This window comes from Pseudorasbora parva, chromosome 22 (genome assembly GCF_024679245.1).
Source record: "Pseudorasbora parva isolate DD20220531a chromosome 22, ASM2467924v1, whole genome shotgun sequence".
NCBI lineage: Eukaryota > Metazoa > Chordata > Actinopteri > Cypriniformes > Gobionidae > Pseudorasbora > Pseudorasbora parva.
This window is the reverse complement of record NC_090193.1, coordinates 24,440,311-24,458,743: the sequence shown is the minus strand read 5'-3', so window position 1 is coordinate 24,458,743 and position 18,433 is coordinate 24,440,311. Positions and strand designations below refer to the sequence as shown.

Below are 18,433 nucleotides of genomic sequence, written 5' to 3'. Positions count from 1 at the left end.
TACACACACACACACAAAACCTCTAGATCCAGCTCCTTCATGTGTATAAATTAGTCTTGGTACCTTTATGACTTAACATGCAACACAAACTGTCAGGACGCCACATCAAGAGTGACTTTCACTGATCTGAGGCTAGCAGTGACGCTGAGGAAGATATCTTACTTTCGGCCATAAAGTCCATAATGACACCCAAATGCTAGGGAATTCTTTCCCATGGGGACTAAGCCTTTGTAATATATAAAAACATTTAATACATATAATGTATTACAGCAAGATGCTACTTTAATAATAAGATAAATTAAGCCAATCCAATCATTAATAAATTGTATGTAAGAGATCTTCCACAATGTAATTTTTGTCAGACTTCTTTGTCTATAAAACATATTTTATTGGAATGTACTTCTTTAAAGTGGAAATTAAGCGGTCAGTCAAGTTTACGTTTAAAGTTTGTCTTCAACCTTCTTAGTATTCCTCCATGCAGTCATTTTATATACACTCCTGAACAAAATCTTATGACCAGGGGATTCATTGCAAGTTTTACACATTTCACACTAGTGGATCATAACCGGGTTGTAAGTGCTGCTTCAAAATGCCAAAAGAAGAAACAGGAGCAAGAGACAAAAAATAGAGAGTAGGCAATTTATTGAAAGCTGCATTTAAACTCAAACAGGTCGTTCATCAGCTGATCAAACGTTTAAGACCATAGCCATAAAAAGGTAAAATCTGCACAAAAATATGGCTTTCATGGCATTGACTTTCAAGCAGTTATACTGCCAAGATCTCCTGATGGCAAAGGCAAAAAGTATTTCTCTCTTTGAACGTGGTAGGATTGTTGAGCTGCACAAGCAAGGCCTTTCGCAACGCGTCATCGCTGCTGAGGTTGGAGGCAGTCATTTTACATTTCTTAAAAAATCCTGAGAGTTATGGGACAAAAAAGTCAAGTGGTAGACCAAAAAAGATTTCACCTGCACTGAGCCACAGGATCCGACGGGTTGTCCGTGAAGACACAGGTCGATCCTCAACCCAAATTAAGACCCTTACTGATTCTGACTGCAGCCCAATAACCATAAGACGTCATCTGCTAGAGAAGGGCTTCAAGAAAAAAAAACATCTTTAAAGGCTCGTCTCCTCCCAAGACACAAACTTGCCCGTTTAGAATTTGCAAGGGGGCATAACAACAAAAAATGAATAACAAGTAAAAATATAGAATACTACAAACAATCAACCAACACAGAAAACAGAACAGAAACAGAGCTGATGGTGAACAGAAACAGAGCTGATGGTGAAAAGAAACAGAGCTGATGGTGAACAGAAACAGAGCTGATGGTGGACAGAAAACAGCTGATGGTGGAAGTCTCTGTTAGCTCCGCAGCACACGGTTAGCTCCGCAGCACACTGTGGTCCACTCCATGTTTCAGATTTCTCCCAGCGGCAGTGTCCCGATGACATCGCCGAGGCATGACAGCTGAAGACCAGATGATGGGTCTTCTTCATGATGATTCAAACGATGGGGATCGCTGCAGCACCATGCAGGAGGCAGAACATTCCTCCGGGCACTTCTGTGGACACACCGGGGCCGGCGCAGATGTCCAAGCCGCTCCACGGTCGCAATGCAGGACGGAACAGCGGCGCAGCCGAGAAGCAGAACATCCCAACATCATGCCGGACGCCGACGACGAGAGCCCGGATGACGCTAGCCCGGTGCAAACTTCAGCCACCATGCAGCCCAAGCCCAAGGGAGACCACCAGTGAGCACCCGCGGCGAGAAACATCAAATGTCCTCCAAACCAGAAACCAACCGCAGCAATTCAAACGTAAACATTAGAGAAGCGGTTGAAAACGGCGAAACGATGAACAACGACCTCTCAACGACCTCTCAGTGGCTGCCAGCAATCAGCAACAGTCCCAATTGTAGCTCTGACTGTTAGACTAGTCACAAACATAAGGACATAAAATAAAATGTAAATCTAATAGTACATTAACATGATTTGTTGTGGGTGGAGAAGCGGCGAACAGACAACGCCAGCGTCCTCTCCCCCACGTTGCCTAGCAACTCATGTATATGTAATGTAATGTATATATATATATACATGTGTTTTGAAATGGAGGAAGACAAACTTGTAGACTGTTGAGCCTATAAAGTCAAATTGCTTTTGCATGTAAGCTCTTAAAGATGTCAGAGTGGAAACCGTTTACTGCAGGTGAACATAAAATGTTACGTTCCACTACTGGTGAACGAGCCAGTGTAATGCAAATATGTCTAAAAGGTCTGACAACAAAAAGATGCCACATGTAGTATATTGTATGAAGCATTGTTTGTTTACATCATGTCACTCCTCTCCTTTAGAAAACAATGTTTTGGATACCATGATCAAAACTTTGTGATGTAGACAGTTTGATGTTGGATTTTCATCCAAATTATAACAGGATGCTCCAGGGTTTCACTCTGATACATTTAAGAGAAAGCATTGCCACCGCCAATTCGTCCCCCTTCCCAGCATACTATGCCAAATGTACACACCATGGTGATGCAGTAGTGACCACACAATGGCATACACACTCACACCAGTTAGTGTTTCTAACGCTAACACTAACACGCTGTCGTAAGGAAAAGTCCAGCAGAATGCGCGTTCGCCGTGTTCAGAGGGTTAACCGGGCTGAGTGAGAATATGCGGCTGCGTGTCAACTCGCTGTCGGTCAGAGAAGGAGAGGAGAGGAGAGTGCAGCTAGGATCGATACTGTAGAAACTGAGCAGGCTATCGTATCTTTTCAGATATTTCAGTATCTATATTTTTGACAACACTAGTTGCACTGTGCCGACACAGGCTTTTTAAAAGTGAAATAAATCCACACTTCAGAGTGCCGTTTACCGGGCTTCCATGGCTAAAAGAACAAGCGGGCGCGCAAGCACCGGAAATCAGGTGGCAATGGAAGCCAAAACTTGCTCGTTTGGAACCGATGATCGGAACCGAAAACAAATTTTCTAAAATATTCCAATGGAATCGTTATTTTTTAAACGGTTCCAAGTTGGAACCGGTTCTCGATGCCCAACCCTACTCATTACGCCGCATTCACATGGGGCGTAGGCGTTATTTACTTTGAATGGGTGACATCATCCGTTGCCGAACTGAATTGTGGGTTCCGTCGCGGCGCTTCACTCGCGTTGCAAGCGGCAGAAGTTGAAGAATTCTCAACTTTTCAAGCGCCAGTGCAGGCGTCATCCAATCAGATCGCCGTATGCAAATATCCTACAGCAGACGCTAGCCAAATGCGTTCATTACTGCTCCGTGAACCATCCAGACCATAGACCGTTAAAAATCCAGACGCAGCTCCTGGACCACTACGTGATATTCTTCCCACTGTCGGCGCTTTTTCAGGATTTAATGTACTTAACAGCTTTGTGCACCTGTGCAGTGCGCTGACAACAACTACACGGGCAATCGCATTCACACATACAACCAAATCGGCATCCATTTCGTCTCAGACTAGCTGTCATAAAAAAATTTTGTGTTGTGTTTTGGTCCAAGCGGCAAGTTAATGTGATTGGCTGTTGTCACTATGACGATCGCGTCAGCACCCAGCTTCAGCCACGCCCTCCGTCAAGCGTTAACGCCTACGCCCCGTGTGAATGCGGCGTTAGCCAAAGAAGCAAACCACACCCGTGATGTCACACACTGTGGCATTAATTCTTCCCTTTCCCCCCCCCTTTTTTTTTTTAAGTAGTGAAGAGTGGCTGGAAATCATTGACATTGGGGGATGTGATTTAAGGTTAGGGCTGTGTGATATGGACCAAAAATAAATATCATGATTATTTTAACAGACTGCAAGGCACTGGCACCTTAACCTCGTTTTTTTCCCTTATGTTGTTTTTGTGAACGAGACTCAAAATACTCAGATTTTGGTTGTTCAGGCAAGTGTTATACATCATTATAATCTTTTAAGTTTCCACTTTTATTTGTGTACACTCACAATAAAAACAAATTATGCATTTTGCAAAATAAAGAAAACAAACATGATGCGCTATCTGCAGCCTCTGTCAATGAAGTCCATTCTGATACTCTTCAGAAAAGGAACTGTAATTCTTAGTGAATACTTATCACACAAACATGAGACCTACATCGAAAAAAAGTTGAAATGTCCCATTTTAAATAAACCTTCATTAAGTGTTAATGCAGCCATGCCCACAGAGCACACATTCTGTTGAAAGTCAAACACATCAAGTTTAGTGCATGTAATTTACATCGTTTTGAGATGCGGTGAGGAATAATCCTGGAATAATTTCAAATTTTACATGCTGTGCAATATCAGCAATCATGTTTTCTGTTAAGAGTGGACATTATATTAAGGTTATTTTTTTCTTTTATCTGACAGATTTGAGAATCATAGTGACCTGATACTGGCCCACATAGGATATTATGCCTATGGCTCTCACTTTATATTGTTGAATATATTCTAAATAAACATGTGTGTATGTGTCTTGTTCCTTAGTTCCCTCTGTCACATACCAGACTCGGTCTCATTCATTCTGCAGCTCATTTTGTGGTTCTTTTGTTCTCTCAGGTGTGAATCACAGCATTCATGATCGTTTGCGCCTCTTTACATATGTACTTTGTAAAAAAAGAAAAGTGTCTTACATTTTTTGTTATCAATATATTGTTTTATGTGTTTTATTGTTTTATTTTAAGGCACAATGAATCTCAAATCAGTTTGAAGCAAAAACTCTAGACAATAACATCTTGTAACAATAAGTCTTGTAGTCTGTGATTTTGTGGCCTTAATTCAGTGACTTAAATTTTTTGTTTTTTCAAAAACCACAAGTTATGCGGTTATGTATAACCAATGTTATTCTCTCGAAGTATGCATTCAGCTTAAGGCACGCTGCATTCAGATTACGCACTACGTCACATCTGTTTTTGTGCTCAAATTCATTATATTAAATGTAGAAAATTTGTGGTAGATATTGCGCATGCAATAATAATAGTAATAAAATATAATAATAGCTCAGCCCTATTTAAGATGTGAATTAAAACTCAGGTTGCCAAGGCACATGTGGCTACATAAACTACTCGTACTATTACCTACCGTTATGTCCCGCCTCAGCAATCCCTTACAAAATATGGGGAATATGTTGGATTATTAATTGATGCATTCTTTTATCTTAGATTTTGTAATTATTGAGCAACTGGGGAAAATGATTGGACTCTGGACAAGTAATTGCTAAATCAATCCAAGTCCATCCAGAGAAGTTTGCATTGATCTGTATTTATTTATTGCTGCAAATCTTATTACCAAATTAAACACTGGTCTAAATGAATAATGATATGGTAGTGGCTGCCTAACATGTTTTGTACCAAGCCAAATAATGGTCCTTCTATTCCTCCGGTGTGCAGGTTCCTGATGCTATTGCTAAATGTCAGCGAGCAGGCATCACGGTCCGTATGGTCACCGGAGACAACATCAACACAGCCCGTGCTATTGCCACCAAATGTGGAATCCTGCAGCCTGGAGAAGACTTCCTTTGCCTGGAGGGCAAAGACTTCAACCAGCAGATTCGCAATGACAAAGGAGAGGTAAAAAGCTACAGCATTTTATCAACAGATGTCTAAAACGACATATAAAGTATTTATTTCAGTGTTCCTTTATCTTTAGGTTGAACAAGAGCGCCTTGACAAGGTCTGGCCAAAACTGCGTGTTCTTGCTCGTTCTTCCCCGACAGACAAACACACTTTGGTTAAAGGTGAGATCTTTACTAAGTCTAATCCCACTGTTTTATAATATATCAATGTATTATAATATTAAATAGGTTGATCAAAATAAGTTGTACTTTTTTAGTTTACCCTGAGGCAGAACCTTTGTTGTTGTCTTTTAGGCATTATTGACAGCACAGTTGGAGAAACTAGACAGGTGGTGGCTGTGACTGGAGACGGCACTAACGACGGTCCAGCCCTTAAAAAAGCAGATGTTGGCTTTGCTATGGTAAATAAAGTGTGCGTGTGTATGTGTATGGTGTTCACAAAATCAGATCATTATCGCATAAAAGATACCAGTTTAATACAAGCATATTGTGCATATTCTCAATTTTCACCAGTCTGTTCAGGCCACTTACTAGTATGTTTCTGAAGTGTGTTCCATGCTTTGGTTAAAATTCATCAATGATTGTGTAAAACAACATCCGTTTTACCTCCTCAATTAACAGCTGTTCACAGTGACCCGGTGCGTGTCTCTCTTAGATGTAGATTTAGGCTTACATTTTATCATTTAGCAGACACTTCTATTCAAAGTGACTTACAAATGAGAGCAACAGAAGCAACTAAACAAACAAGGGACAACAGCCGGCAAGTGCTGTAACAAGTCAGTCTAGCGGAGTATATGTGTATATATATATATATATATATATATATATATATATATATATATATATATATATATATATATATATATATATATATATATATATATATATATATATATATACACATTTATTTTATTTTTTTATTAAATAAACAGATACATTTATAGAATAGTGAAGTGCTTGTCTTTAATGAGCTATTACATAATTAGCTACTACTCACCCCACCCCTCTCTTCAATGGTGCATGTAGACACGTAATGTGCTGCTTTGGCAAATGGTGTACAACTGGCTGGGGGTGCAAATATGCTAATTTGGGACAGTCCATCAGCTGTCCTGGGCAGAGCATCTCATATTGCTCAGAATTAAAACAGCTTGATTGTGTTAAGGCTTTTTGAGGATTAAAAACATTGTGAATGGATTGATATCATTGTAGGTTGGTTATGTCCACAAACTGCAAAGACACATTTATATGTAAACACCATTTAAAAGTGAATTTTGCATCCGATGACCCCTTTAATAGCCGCAGAGGCTGCTTCAAGCCTTCTCTGCACCAAGCCAGAATGCCTCAGGGCATCATCACGGCATGGTAATAAGTAGCTGACCCATACTTGTTGCTCAGATGACCCCACAACTTAAGCAATGATAAAGTTAATTTGTGCTTTCAGAAATGCGCTTTATGGAGTGAATAACAAAAAAGGCAATTCATATTTCTCACTCAAACATTTGTATAGATTCTTAAAGGTCTAAGAAGTGTCTGTTTCAAAAGTAGTAGGTGGTGCAATTGTGAGACTGCTGACTGAAGGACATTAGGCTAGGATAAGGGCAGGCATGATAAATTGTTTTGTTGATAGATGGTTGGCTCATCATTTTGCTGTGCGGTTTGAGCCTACATAAAAACGCTTTGGTCATTTAAACGAAACTTCGTTCAGTTGAAATGTGTTTATAAAACCAAGGCCTAAAATGAACACTCGGCAAGCGCCAAATCTGAGTAAAAGTCAGCATTTAAAAAGCTGGAAGGTAACATTATGTATTTTAACAATGCAGTGTTGTGAGAACATGAATGTAAACAAACTAGGGATGCACGATATCGGCCGATATGAAACATTATGCCGATATGCCTTGCCGATATGATAAGGTGTTGATATGCGCCTGCAATAACTCGCGTCTGCAAGGAGTGCTACAGTGATAAGACCATGTCAGCACTGCGGTCATTCTTCAAGTGAAAACAAGAAAATATATTGCATGTACAGTGATTTATATTGACTGTTTTTAAATGCTGCCTTGAATTTCTGAATGCACGTACAGAAGGACGTGACCGTCAGCAGCAGATTTGCCACGTTTTCACAACAAAACTAGCCCAAAACAAGCCCAATCGCGTCTCCCCACTCTCTAGCGCGTGCGGCAGCCTCCACAGCAGCAGAAGCTCCTCCAGGTCCTAGTGCCCTCCAGCTAGACCGCTATATATTTATACATGTAGTGGGGGCGCTGTTGTTACAGTAATACAATGAAAAGTAGAATACACAAATAAATCGAAGTTACTTCTTGTTCTGAATAAACAAATCAGTAATGATGTCATAAATCACAAGCATGACACTTGTAAATTAAATACTTTTATATACAGTGTATTAATCTGTAATAAAATTTTACGAAATGGATGATGAAAAATAATCCAACGAGCTCTACAATAATTGTAGAATTAAAGACAGCATCAATGGATGTCATGCCACCCCCACTTCATGTGCACAAACGTTAAATCCAAAAATACAATATTTAGGTTACAGCTACATCTGGGGTGAAAAATTACTGACTTTATTATTGTTATTTTCTGAGCTTTTAATGTACTCTTATCATAAAAATAACTTTATTAACATTTATTTATCTTCAACAAGAATCCTTTTAGTAAGGATACCTCAGAAATCTGACACCAGAATGAAAAAAAAAATAGTTTTTGCTCAAAATGGTGTTGTTTCCAAACAAAGGGAAAAAATAAACATATATATCGGTATCGGCATCGGCCAAAATGAGCTGAAAAATATCGGCATATCGGATATCGGCAAAAATCCAATATTGTGCATCCCTAAAACAAACATGAACAATGCTCAGGATAGGTAGCAGGCGAGGAGGACTCGCGCACGCTGAGAGAAGATTCTGTCTCTGTGCATCATCCGAAAGCGCGCTCTCGTCTCACAGCGTGCAAATATTGAGTTCTCTTTCAAGTCTTGCGCTTGAACGGACAAACTCCCGCAAAAAGTATGTTAATATCTTGGTGAGTATCCAAGGACACATAGTCTGAATATGCCTCAAAGCTACACTGTGATATTTTCCCCCATCTAGTGGTGAAAATGTATATGACCATCCAGTGAATATTAGTTTCTGTTCCTCTCAATTCTGATTTCGTTTTAAAGGTCCCATTCTTCTTGTTTTCGAAGCTTTGATTATGTTTACAGTATGCAATATAACATGAGTTCATGTTTCGCGTTTAAAAAAACAAACTGTCCTAAATGTACCTGTTCTAAATGTTCTCTGTCCTAAAAACAGCCTGATGATTTCCTTGTTCTATGAAGTCCCTCCTTCAGAAACACGTAACGAGTTCTGATTGGGCCAGCACTTCCTGTGTCGTGATTGGACAGCAGCTTAGCGCACTTTGCCCAGAAAGGTCCCGCCTCTTACCATAACGGGGAGATGAAGAGCGTGCATACAGCGCTTGCTCCACGTGGGAGAGCAACAAGACCACGCCCCCTTTTTTGAGTGTTCTTGTGGGTGGAGGCTTAGTCAACAAACGGTTCTAGTGATGTCATTACATCCCTGCACTTCCTGCTGTAGTCCAAACCGGCCGTTCACTGTAGGCTTTGAAAGGGAACTTCTGTTAAATAAAATATCTTGGTTGGCATTGAACTTTGAGCTTTATAATTTTACAGGTATTATTTATGCTCCAACAGCAACATTACACACTAACTAAAGTTTGAAAGATGGAATCGCAAAGAACGGGACCTTTAAATACTACGGTGGCCGATTTAGTCCAAGATTAACATGGAAATCCCCCTATTCACATTCCACATGGCCATCAAGTGTTAAAATGCGAAAGGCGAAGCTTGAATTTACGGGTATGTCCCTTTTTGGCTAATGTGCTTTCAAGATGGAGGGGCAACATGGCGACCGGCATTCGAACCCCTCACCCGTATGTATTTTCAATGGCATATTATAAACTTACAAGAATACTTTATTACTTGAAAGAAGTAAATATACATTACTGAGCACATATATTTTTGAAAGAAATAAGTGTTTTTAGCTAAGAATGAACAAAAAATTTTACACAGTGTAGCTTTAAGTGAACTGTATACAGTCGAGAAAGTCTTGAAAGATGACGCATATCCTTCATTAGGTCTTAAAGGGGCAGTAGCTTTTACTGCTATGTTTAATGTCAAACCAAAGATAAGGACATCACTCACTGCTCTTGATTGAATAGCTTTTGTAAGTTTAGTAAGGATTAATCTTTAATTTAAACAGATAAATATGCAGTCATTTTACATTTGATTACTTTATTCAATTTCTGTACCTTTCTGCAGGCCAGTAGGCCTTTACATTAGCTATTTTTAAATGTACACGAGTGAGGTCAAGTTAAACATTTTATTTTGAATTCTATTTTATACTGTGCAATGTGCTAATTTTTTTTTGCATAACTTGTAATTGATTTATTATTTGAAACTTTAATATTCATTTGTGCAATTGCAATGCCTTGATTTTTAGTAAAGTTACACAGCCATAGCATTAGCCATAAATGCAATGGTACTAATAATTGGCATCATTTATTTTGGTGTTTCGGTTTTTGGCCTGGGTATCTTGGTATATTGATTTCGGTGCATCCCTACTGACAATGTTCTGCTCAGTATGTCATCAACACGCTTCAGAACATGCCAAAACTAGTAGTTTCATTGTTGGGACTAAAAACCTAAAACTGGAAGACATAAAAGACCACGAATCATCCAAATGCCACATCCAGGTTAAAAAAAAGAGCACACAGAGCCCTACTTATTTAATGAAATGTAAATCAGTTCATGGTTTGTGTGTGTATAAGAGAAAATGTCAGCATTCCATTGAGGCTTGAGATTAAATAAACTGCTTAAGTAGTGTAGAGCTTGTAGTATTAATTTTCACGTGCAGTTACACATTGTCGGTTAAAAACAAGAAAGTGGCTGGCAAAATCATTGAGTGGCTGGTAGATTTTGAAATCCACCAGCCACAGTGGCCGGTGGACAAAAAAGTAAATTTCCATCCCTGGCAGGATACGAAAGGGAACTCAGTTCCTCAATGTGTGTTTACACCGCTACTGGCGAGAGTTTCAGAATTCGCTGTGGCTGCACTACCAACATCCTAGAATGCTATGACGTTCTGACATAGATTGAATGCTTGGTCTTTTTTTTAACTGTATTTAAAGGGGTCATATAATGACATTTTTGTACAAGTTAATATGATTCTTTAGTGTCTAAATTAAAACTGTAATATACTTTCATAAAAAAATCTCATTAGTATTGTAAGAAAATACTAATTTTACCTGGTCAAAAACAGCTCTGTTTTCAGCAAGCCATTTCAGTGCATGTGTCTTTAATGCTAATGCCCTCTGTGGGGTGGTTTGACTCAACACACATGAAGTATTCCCTTGACAGTGGAGGGTATATTTTGGAGAACAAATGCCAACGGGAGTCTCTGAGGACACATCTATGCAACTGTATATATTTGAACCGGAGACTGACCCGGAAAAAGCTAGGCCAAACGAAATTCGACAATTAAGACTCGAACAGAACGTTTCTGAATGGTTGGTTTACTCTATCTTTGTATGTACTGAATTTCAACAAACAAATTAAATCTGTAGTAAAAGCAAGCTTTTTCCAGCTGTAACTTTTAGCCAAAGTAAAGCCTTTTCTGTGCCACAGTGATCTGGAAAAGGCAATTCATTCTTTTATCAGATCACGCGTTGATTATTGTAACGCACTCTACATTGGCATCACACAGTTCACGCCATCGTCTCCAACTGGTACAGAATGCAGCTGCTCGCCTTCTAACCAGTACATTTAGACACAGCCACATTAGTCCAGTTCTCTGTTCCCTCCACTGGCTCCCGGTTCGGTACCGTGTTGATTTTAAAATTTTAATGTTTGCCTTTAAAGCTCTTAATGGCCTTGCGCCACCTTATTTATCAGAGATTTTAAGTGTCTACCATCCAAACAGAGCCTTCCGGTCGGCTGACCAGATGAGGCTAGTTGTTCCGAGGTCCCGGTGCAAGCAGTGGGGTGATCGCTCATTTGCTTTTGCTGCTCCTAAACTTTGGAACACTTTAACTGTAGACCTGCGTGTTCTTACAGACCTGGCCCTGTTGAAGTCCAGGTTAAAAACGCATTTATTTAGACTGGCCTTTACCGCACTGTGGCTTTTTAAATTTTATTTTTGTATTTTGTGTAACTGTTCCTTTGGTTTTTGCTTAATGTATTACTATATTATGTATTGTAGATGTTCTTCTGTTTTAAATGTAAAGCACCTTGGTCCTCCTTTTGGTTGTTGGCTATAAAGTTTAAATGCCAATAAAAACTTTTTTTTTCAGTAAAGGTAATTTATAATTTATAAATCCGTTTATAAAGCAGTCTGGTGAGAAATGTTTTGTGGTTTGCGCAAACATAAAAACATTTACGTTGATCAGGGGGAATATTCCCTTTCGAAAACAAAACTCACTGAAAACAAAGCCATTGCGTCTTCAGAGGTTCAGATTTAGGAACATCCAAATGACTGCTGTGTGTTACACCCAAGAACAATCGCTTAGACGTCATTCTGCTCTAGCGCATCAACAATGGCGGTCTATTATGACAGCTTGCTCAGGGTCTCTGATGAAACGCTGCTGTCAATCAAAAATTGTGGGAGGGGTGTCTGACCGTGTAACGTCACACACTTGAATGGCTTGATTTAGGACGGGAAAACATATAAGGAGATTATCATTATCGGATGGTTGTGTACAGGCACAGCCAAGACGCATTTCCATACAATCAAATTGTAAAAGTGCATGTACCATTATATGACCTCTTTAAAGCTCTCACTGGAAAATAAATGACTTCCGGCCACTTTAATGCTCTCGCTTTCAGCTCCCAGAAAGCTCTTGGACAACATGCAAATAATGAAATGTGCTTGTTTCTTGTTTTTTGTGCTTTAACAAACTCTGCTCTCTCTGTTTTTGTTAATCAAACAAAAAAGGACAAATGGGAAAAAAAATCACACTGCTCTTGATTGAAAAACTTCTTAAAGATGAATCCTTATTAAAATGTTAAAGTTTAATTTATATAGTGAAGACTATATTATCCAGTGTTATTTTACACTATCCAGAGCTCTTTTACATCCATCACACAACTCTGTGAATTGTGAATTTCAGGAACTGCGCCTAGATGGCAGCTGCTTCCAGCACTACTTTAGGATGAAGTTCCCAGTTTGATAACCTTTCAAACCAGAAGTGTCACTAAGCTCTTCACTGATTGTCTTGTGCGACAATGTGTCATGAATTTTGAAAAGTTAAAAATTTTCAAATTGCCCAGAAGACACGCACGCTTTGTGGCAAATACATTGCCATTCATATTGGCCAGTGCGAATACACATTTATTTGTGTCTTCAAATTAACTGTATGCAGTCTACTCGCACAAATAATTACATTAGCATTTGTTGTAAACAGTTTTCGCTGTTGTGTCAAAATTGAAATGGGGAATTGTGAATTTTTACTGAAAAATCAACGGCCATTGGCAGGTGTGGCTAAAAGGTTGTTATAGGTCCTATATAAAATCATAATAAGCCAAGAAAGGTCTAATTAAAATCGTCTATTGTAGTTAGTTTTTCCTTTTTCAGCTTATCTTCTCATGGGATCTGTCTAATTCCTGAGAATGAGCCTGCATCTTCAGTTATTCAGAAAATAGACTGCTCAGATAATTACGCAGACTCTCTAAAAACAGTTTCTTTATCTTACAGGGAATTGCAGGCACAGATGTTGCAAAGGAGGCCTCCGACATCATCCTTACCGATGACAACTTCACCAGTATCGTCAAAGCCGTGATGTGGGGGCGTAATGTCTACGACAGCATCTCTAAGTTTCTGCAGTTTCAACTGACTGTCAATGTGGTGGCTGTAATTGTTGCTTTCACTGGGGCTTGCATCACACAGGTACATTTAACATCCTCTGATTAAACTTCCTGGGAGCCAGCATTTACATTTTATATGCCATTATAACATTTTTTTGTGTTTTTTGAGAGAAGAAAATATATTAATTTAAAAGACACTTCACAGTCTCTTATATTTATAGAGCATATCAGGTCATTTATTCCAAAAAAAAAGATGCTACAGTTAAAAAGAAAAAAAATAATTTAATTATCTGTAAGTGATTTATAGATAAATGTAATTTTTGTATTTCTTCCTTGGATAATGAGATAAGAATTTGTTATGATTAAAATATAATATAATTCAGACATTTAAAAAAAAAATGAGGAAAATTTTGTATGCGTAAATCCCAAAATGTCCTCTTTAATATAAATATATCAACTTAAAAATTGGCATATAAAGTTATTCGGTGGTTAAGCATGGCATAGCGGGAAACAATTCATCATAAGTCATAATAACAGAACTCTACAAGCAAAGTCTAAGTACTTTATATTTATTGAAGAGTACTTTGGCCATTTAGTTCTGGTTCCAGACTTTGGCTACCCTGGGGCCGGCCAGTCATATTGTGTCCCTGCCTAACTACATTACATATGACAATTCTGTAAGAATATCCTTTCTGTTGAGTCTCACTCCAGTTTGTTGTGTCTGCAGGACTCCCCACTTAAAGCTGTTCAGATGTTGTGGGTAAATCTAATAATGGACACACTGGCTTCTTTAGCTCTGGCAACGGAACCCCCAACAGAATCACTCCTACTGAGAAGACCTTATGGCCGGGACAAACCACTAATTTCTAGGACTATGATGAAGAACATCTTGGGTCATGCCGTTTACCAACTGATTATCACATTTACTCTTCTATTTGCTGGTAAGTGGCTTCTGTATTCACGATGAGGTTTAAGGAAATGTAGAGTGTATTGAGAGGAGACCTCTGTTGGCTGCATATTCTTCTGACACTAATGGTTACAACTTTGTAACACAACAATAAATAACTCACAAAACAAGCTTTTTAATACTGCAAATACCATGTAGAACCCTATGAATCCCCTAGAACCCTGTGGAAAACAGATGGAATCACAGAATCCAGTCAAATGGAACCACAGAATTTGGCCATTACGGAATTTAATTAATGCAATAAAGATGCATGAAAAAATGCATAAAGATGTATTTGTCAAACATTGTATTGTATTTTTTCCCATGTTAGGCTTTCCTGTTAAAGGCATTAAATTTAGTTAAAGGCCTCCATCCTAATTGAATTTTCATAGTGAAAACATGCCGGTAATAAACAGCCTTTCTGGAAATTCCTTACAGAGTGATAGATCACATCAAAGACATCTAAAGCATGTTATAGTGCTTTAGGAGAGTTCACTGTGCCTGGGTTAAGGAACAGTTGCACAGAAGACCCCATTCAGTGGCGTTTCATTACATACTCAGTAGACATTAGGGGTGTGCACAAATATTGGATCTGTAATTATTATTTGAAAAGTAAAATGCTATACTGCGATGATTTTCTGGCTGTAAATGCAGTGAATCCATGATAAATTCCTCTAAAGCACGCAGTTATGACTAAATCCTTAATAAATTTTAATAAATTTATTGTATTTCATCACATAATGTCATTGTCTGACTTCCGATGTTTGGAATTACTTGGATGAAAATTTTAAATTATCTTACAAAATGGAGTTACTTTTGATAAAATGTTATTATATCACCACCACAACGAGAAATCACATGAGATCCAAACAGGAAAGTCAGCTGTGCATCACGACTGCAGATAAGCGCATCTGTACCCCGAGTGAGGGCGCGATAACTTATGATACCAAAATGCTTCCTTTTAGTTTCGTTGAGGGTTTAAGAAGAGAAAACACAAAGTGCTATACTCAAACCTCACTTAACACAGTTGTCTCCTCAACGTCTGTCAGTGGCGCGTTTTCTCACCCGAGAATAATATCATCCAATAATATTAAACTGAATATCTGAAGATATAAACACGACAACTATACCGACTTGTGTGTATTAGGATTGCTACGATAGTCAGTGTTACCGGTGTTCAGACTCAACACCGGTCACATCAAGTGCACAGCATAACAACCCTCCACCATCGTTTAGATTTTTTTTATAGTAATAAAATAATTTTGTTCAGTTAGAGAACATACAATACATGATTGACTGAATGTGTCTGCTTACTAAACCATGATCCGAACGAGTGTCACAGACTCACAGCACAAACACAGCAGGAGTCAGTTTATTCATCAAGAAAGCAAAGAGATGACAGACAAGATGATCGCGGAAGATTTGGTTTCAAAACCTAATGTAAAATTGCCTATTTAAGTGAGTTTGTCATTGTACTGTGTTGTTGTTGTGTTTTTCATTGAGAATAGGCTAATGGATAGGGCTGGGCGATAAAACGATAACGATAGTTATCACGATATAATTTTCCTCGATAAAACGATAACAACAGGTCGATAAATTCTCGATATAATGCTTACGCGCTATGCGTAATGCTGCGCATGCGTATTGCAGACCGGGCGTCTGGGTGCTGCACGCGGTAATTTTTTTTTTTTTTTTTTTTTTTTTTGCTGCACGCGGTAATGTTTACAGTCTGTGGCTGACAGGCTTGGAGGATCGGAGATAAGTGGAGCGATAAAAATGAGCAATAATGAAGAAAATGCAGCGCTCACGGCCAGCTCAGAGGACACAGATATCGTTGACAAGTTAGTTCGCTCAACTTCAGTGGTTTGGAGATATTTTAGCGATCCCATCCGACATAAAACAGAGCGACGTGCGTGGACTGCTTATCATAGGTTCACGTTCACCACACAGAATTTAATTATTAAATTATCTTGTTTCTTCAAAGTCCTTCCATATAACATGCAGCCCAACACAGCGGTGAATCTACATTAACTACATTCACACACCGGCTTATTACCTTGTTAGCTGTAGTGGGTGACTTATTTACAACAGGCTAACGTTACCAAACTATAATCACTAAAGCATCGGACTTGTACATCGCTACCATAATTGTTTGTCTTTGGTGATGTATTAATGACTCCGCATCGCCTGTATCAAAAGAGAAATAATGTCATCTGGTGTTTAAAATGAATAAAATAGACTAGACAGCCCTTACTGGAGATCCACAAATACTGAACTTTTCTCTCTCCCGACCAGCCCACTGTCGGTGAGGTGTGTTTGTGTGTGTGTGTCGGTGAGATGCACGGTGGACCAATCCACTGTGAGGCAAGAGAAGGGGCCTCAAAATGTTTCTTAAAACGCTTTTTTTTGACCGATTGCGTTCTTAGTGTTTTACTTAGACAATTAAATATATAAACGCTCAATATTGCATTATTTGTTCTGTTTCAGCTGCGAAAATCGTTCACAGCAGAACCGCAACGCGTCTCACAACAACGTGTGTAAATGAACGATTCATTGTTTGAATGAATCGTTTGAATGAACGACTCAATGACTCGCTCATTAAGACGACCACCTGCTGCCACCTACTGGTGGTTTAATTTGATCTTTAAACATACTTTCCAACATGTCTTATTTGTCTATTCAAAACTACAAATCTCAAAACATTATTTAATGCTGTTGTAATTTTTCAGTGTAAATTATTTAATTTGATTGGTAACAGCCCTTATAGTGTTTTATTTTAATTAAATGTATTGATCAAAATTACAAATATAAAATGAAACATGAAGCTTAGCCTATAGTTAATAAGATTAAGGGAAAATGCCCTTTATAAAAGGTGAAAATATCACAAATTTCAAATGATTCAATAAAAATAAAAAACACAAATATGCAGATTTAAATATGTCAAAGCTGATTGAACACTGGTGAGAATATTGCTTCAGAATAAATATTTACAACACACAAACACACACACACACACACACACACTTTTCCGGACAAGCTAATTTTTTACTTGGACAAGCTTGAACGATGTACTTGTTCGAAGGACAAGCACATGAACATGCTTAATGTCAAGCCCTGTATAATGATATATTATTGATATATAGTGTTGAGTAAAAAAATGCTGACCACAGTTAAGATTTTAATAAATAAATCTACCTCAGTTTAAATAAATTGTTCACTTGTTTGGGAAGTGTTTGTCATGTTTTGACAATAAAGGATAGTTTAAAACTACAGCTAACTGTCTGTTTTCTACATATTTCACTCATGAGCAAAAATATGCCTTTAAACTTTAAAGAAATAAAGATTTTACATTTATCGTGATATTTATCGATATCGACTGATATGCTAAATTATATCGTGATAATTTTTTTGGGCCATATCGCCCAGCCCTACTAATGGACCTACTATTCAAGCAACTCGCCCCCGCATTGGCATTAATTCAAAACCGAGACTAAAATGTGCACGGCTTCACAGAGCGCGCATTTACGGACAAACTGTCATTCGTGGTGTATGTGCACTGGCGCGTTTTCGGTTCAGGCATATGGAGGCTTTACTTTCATAGAAATTCCTTGAAAGCACTCGCTTTGCTCTGCTCCGTTATGAATGCCCGAGTGGCCGTGTGCATGTTAGATTAAAGATTTAAAAGCCCAGTCGGTGATACCAGTATTACCGGTGTTGTCACACATTGATTAACCGGTAGGAAAATTTCCACACCATCATATCCCTAGTGTGTATATTTATGTTCTGTATGATAACTGACGCGCTCTGCTTTATTAGTGCTTGAGTTTACAATGCTTTTGTTGTTTAGGTCTATATTTTTTGTTTTGTTGTTAAGTTCAAACTTCTTAAGATATAACGAGTGTTGTGTGCATTGCCTGATCATAAGTTTGTTCAGAAATGACATTTTGATGAGAAAAAAAGTTTTTCTCATTTTCTTAATTTAAATAAACAAATATTCAAATAATCAATTTTATGAGGCAAAATATTCAAA

General features: G+C 38.4%; 1 protein-coding gene across 7 annotated transcripts in view; it reads left to right on the top strand.

Moving 5' to 3' along the window:
- atp2b4 (ATPase plasma membrane Ca2+ transporting 4) overlaps positions 1–18,433 on the top strand; it is a 172,321-nt gene that overhangs the window by 124,936 nt on the left and 28,952 nt on the right. For all 7 annotated transcript variants that reach the window (XM_067431555.1, XM_067431549.1, XM_067431550.1 and 4 more), the window contains 5 exons: positions 5,391–5,570; positions 5,650–5,737; positions 5,870–5,976; positions 13,348–13,539; positions 14,185–14,398. In XM_067431555.1, the coding sequence (XP_067287656.1) occupies positions 5,391–5,570; positions 5,650–5,737; positions 5,870–5,976; positions 13,348–13,539; positions 14,185–14,398 (781 nt within the window). The remainder of the gene's footprint in view (positions 1–5,390; positions 5,571–5,649; positions 5,738–5,869; positions 5,977–13,347; positions 13,540–14,184; positions 14,399–18,433) is intronic.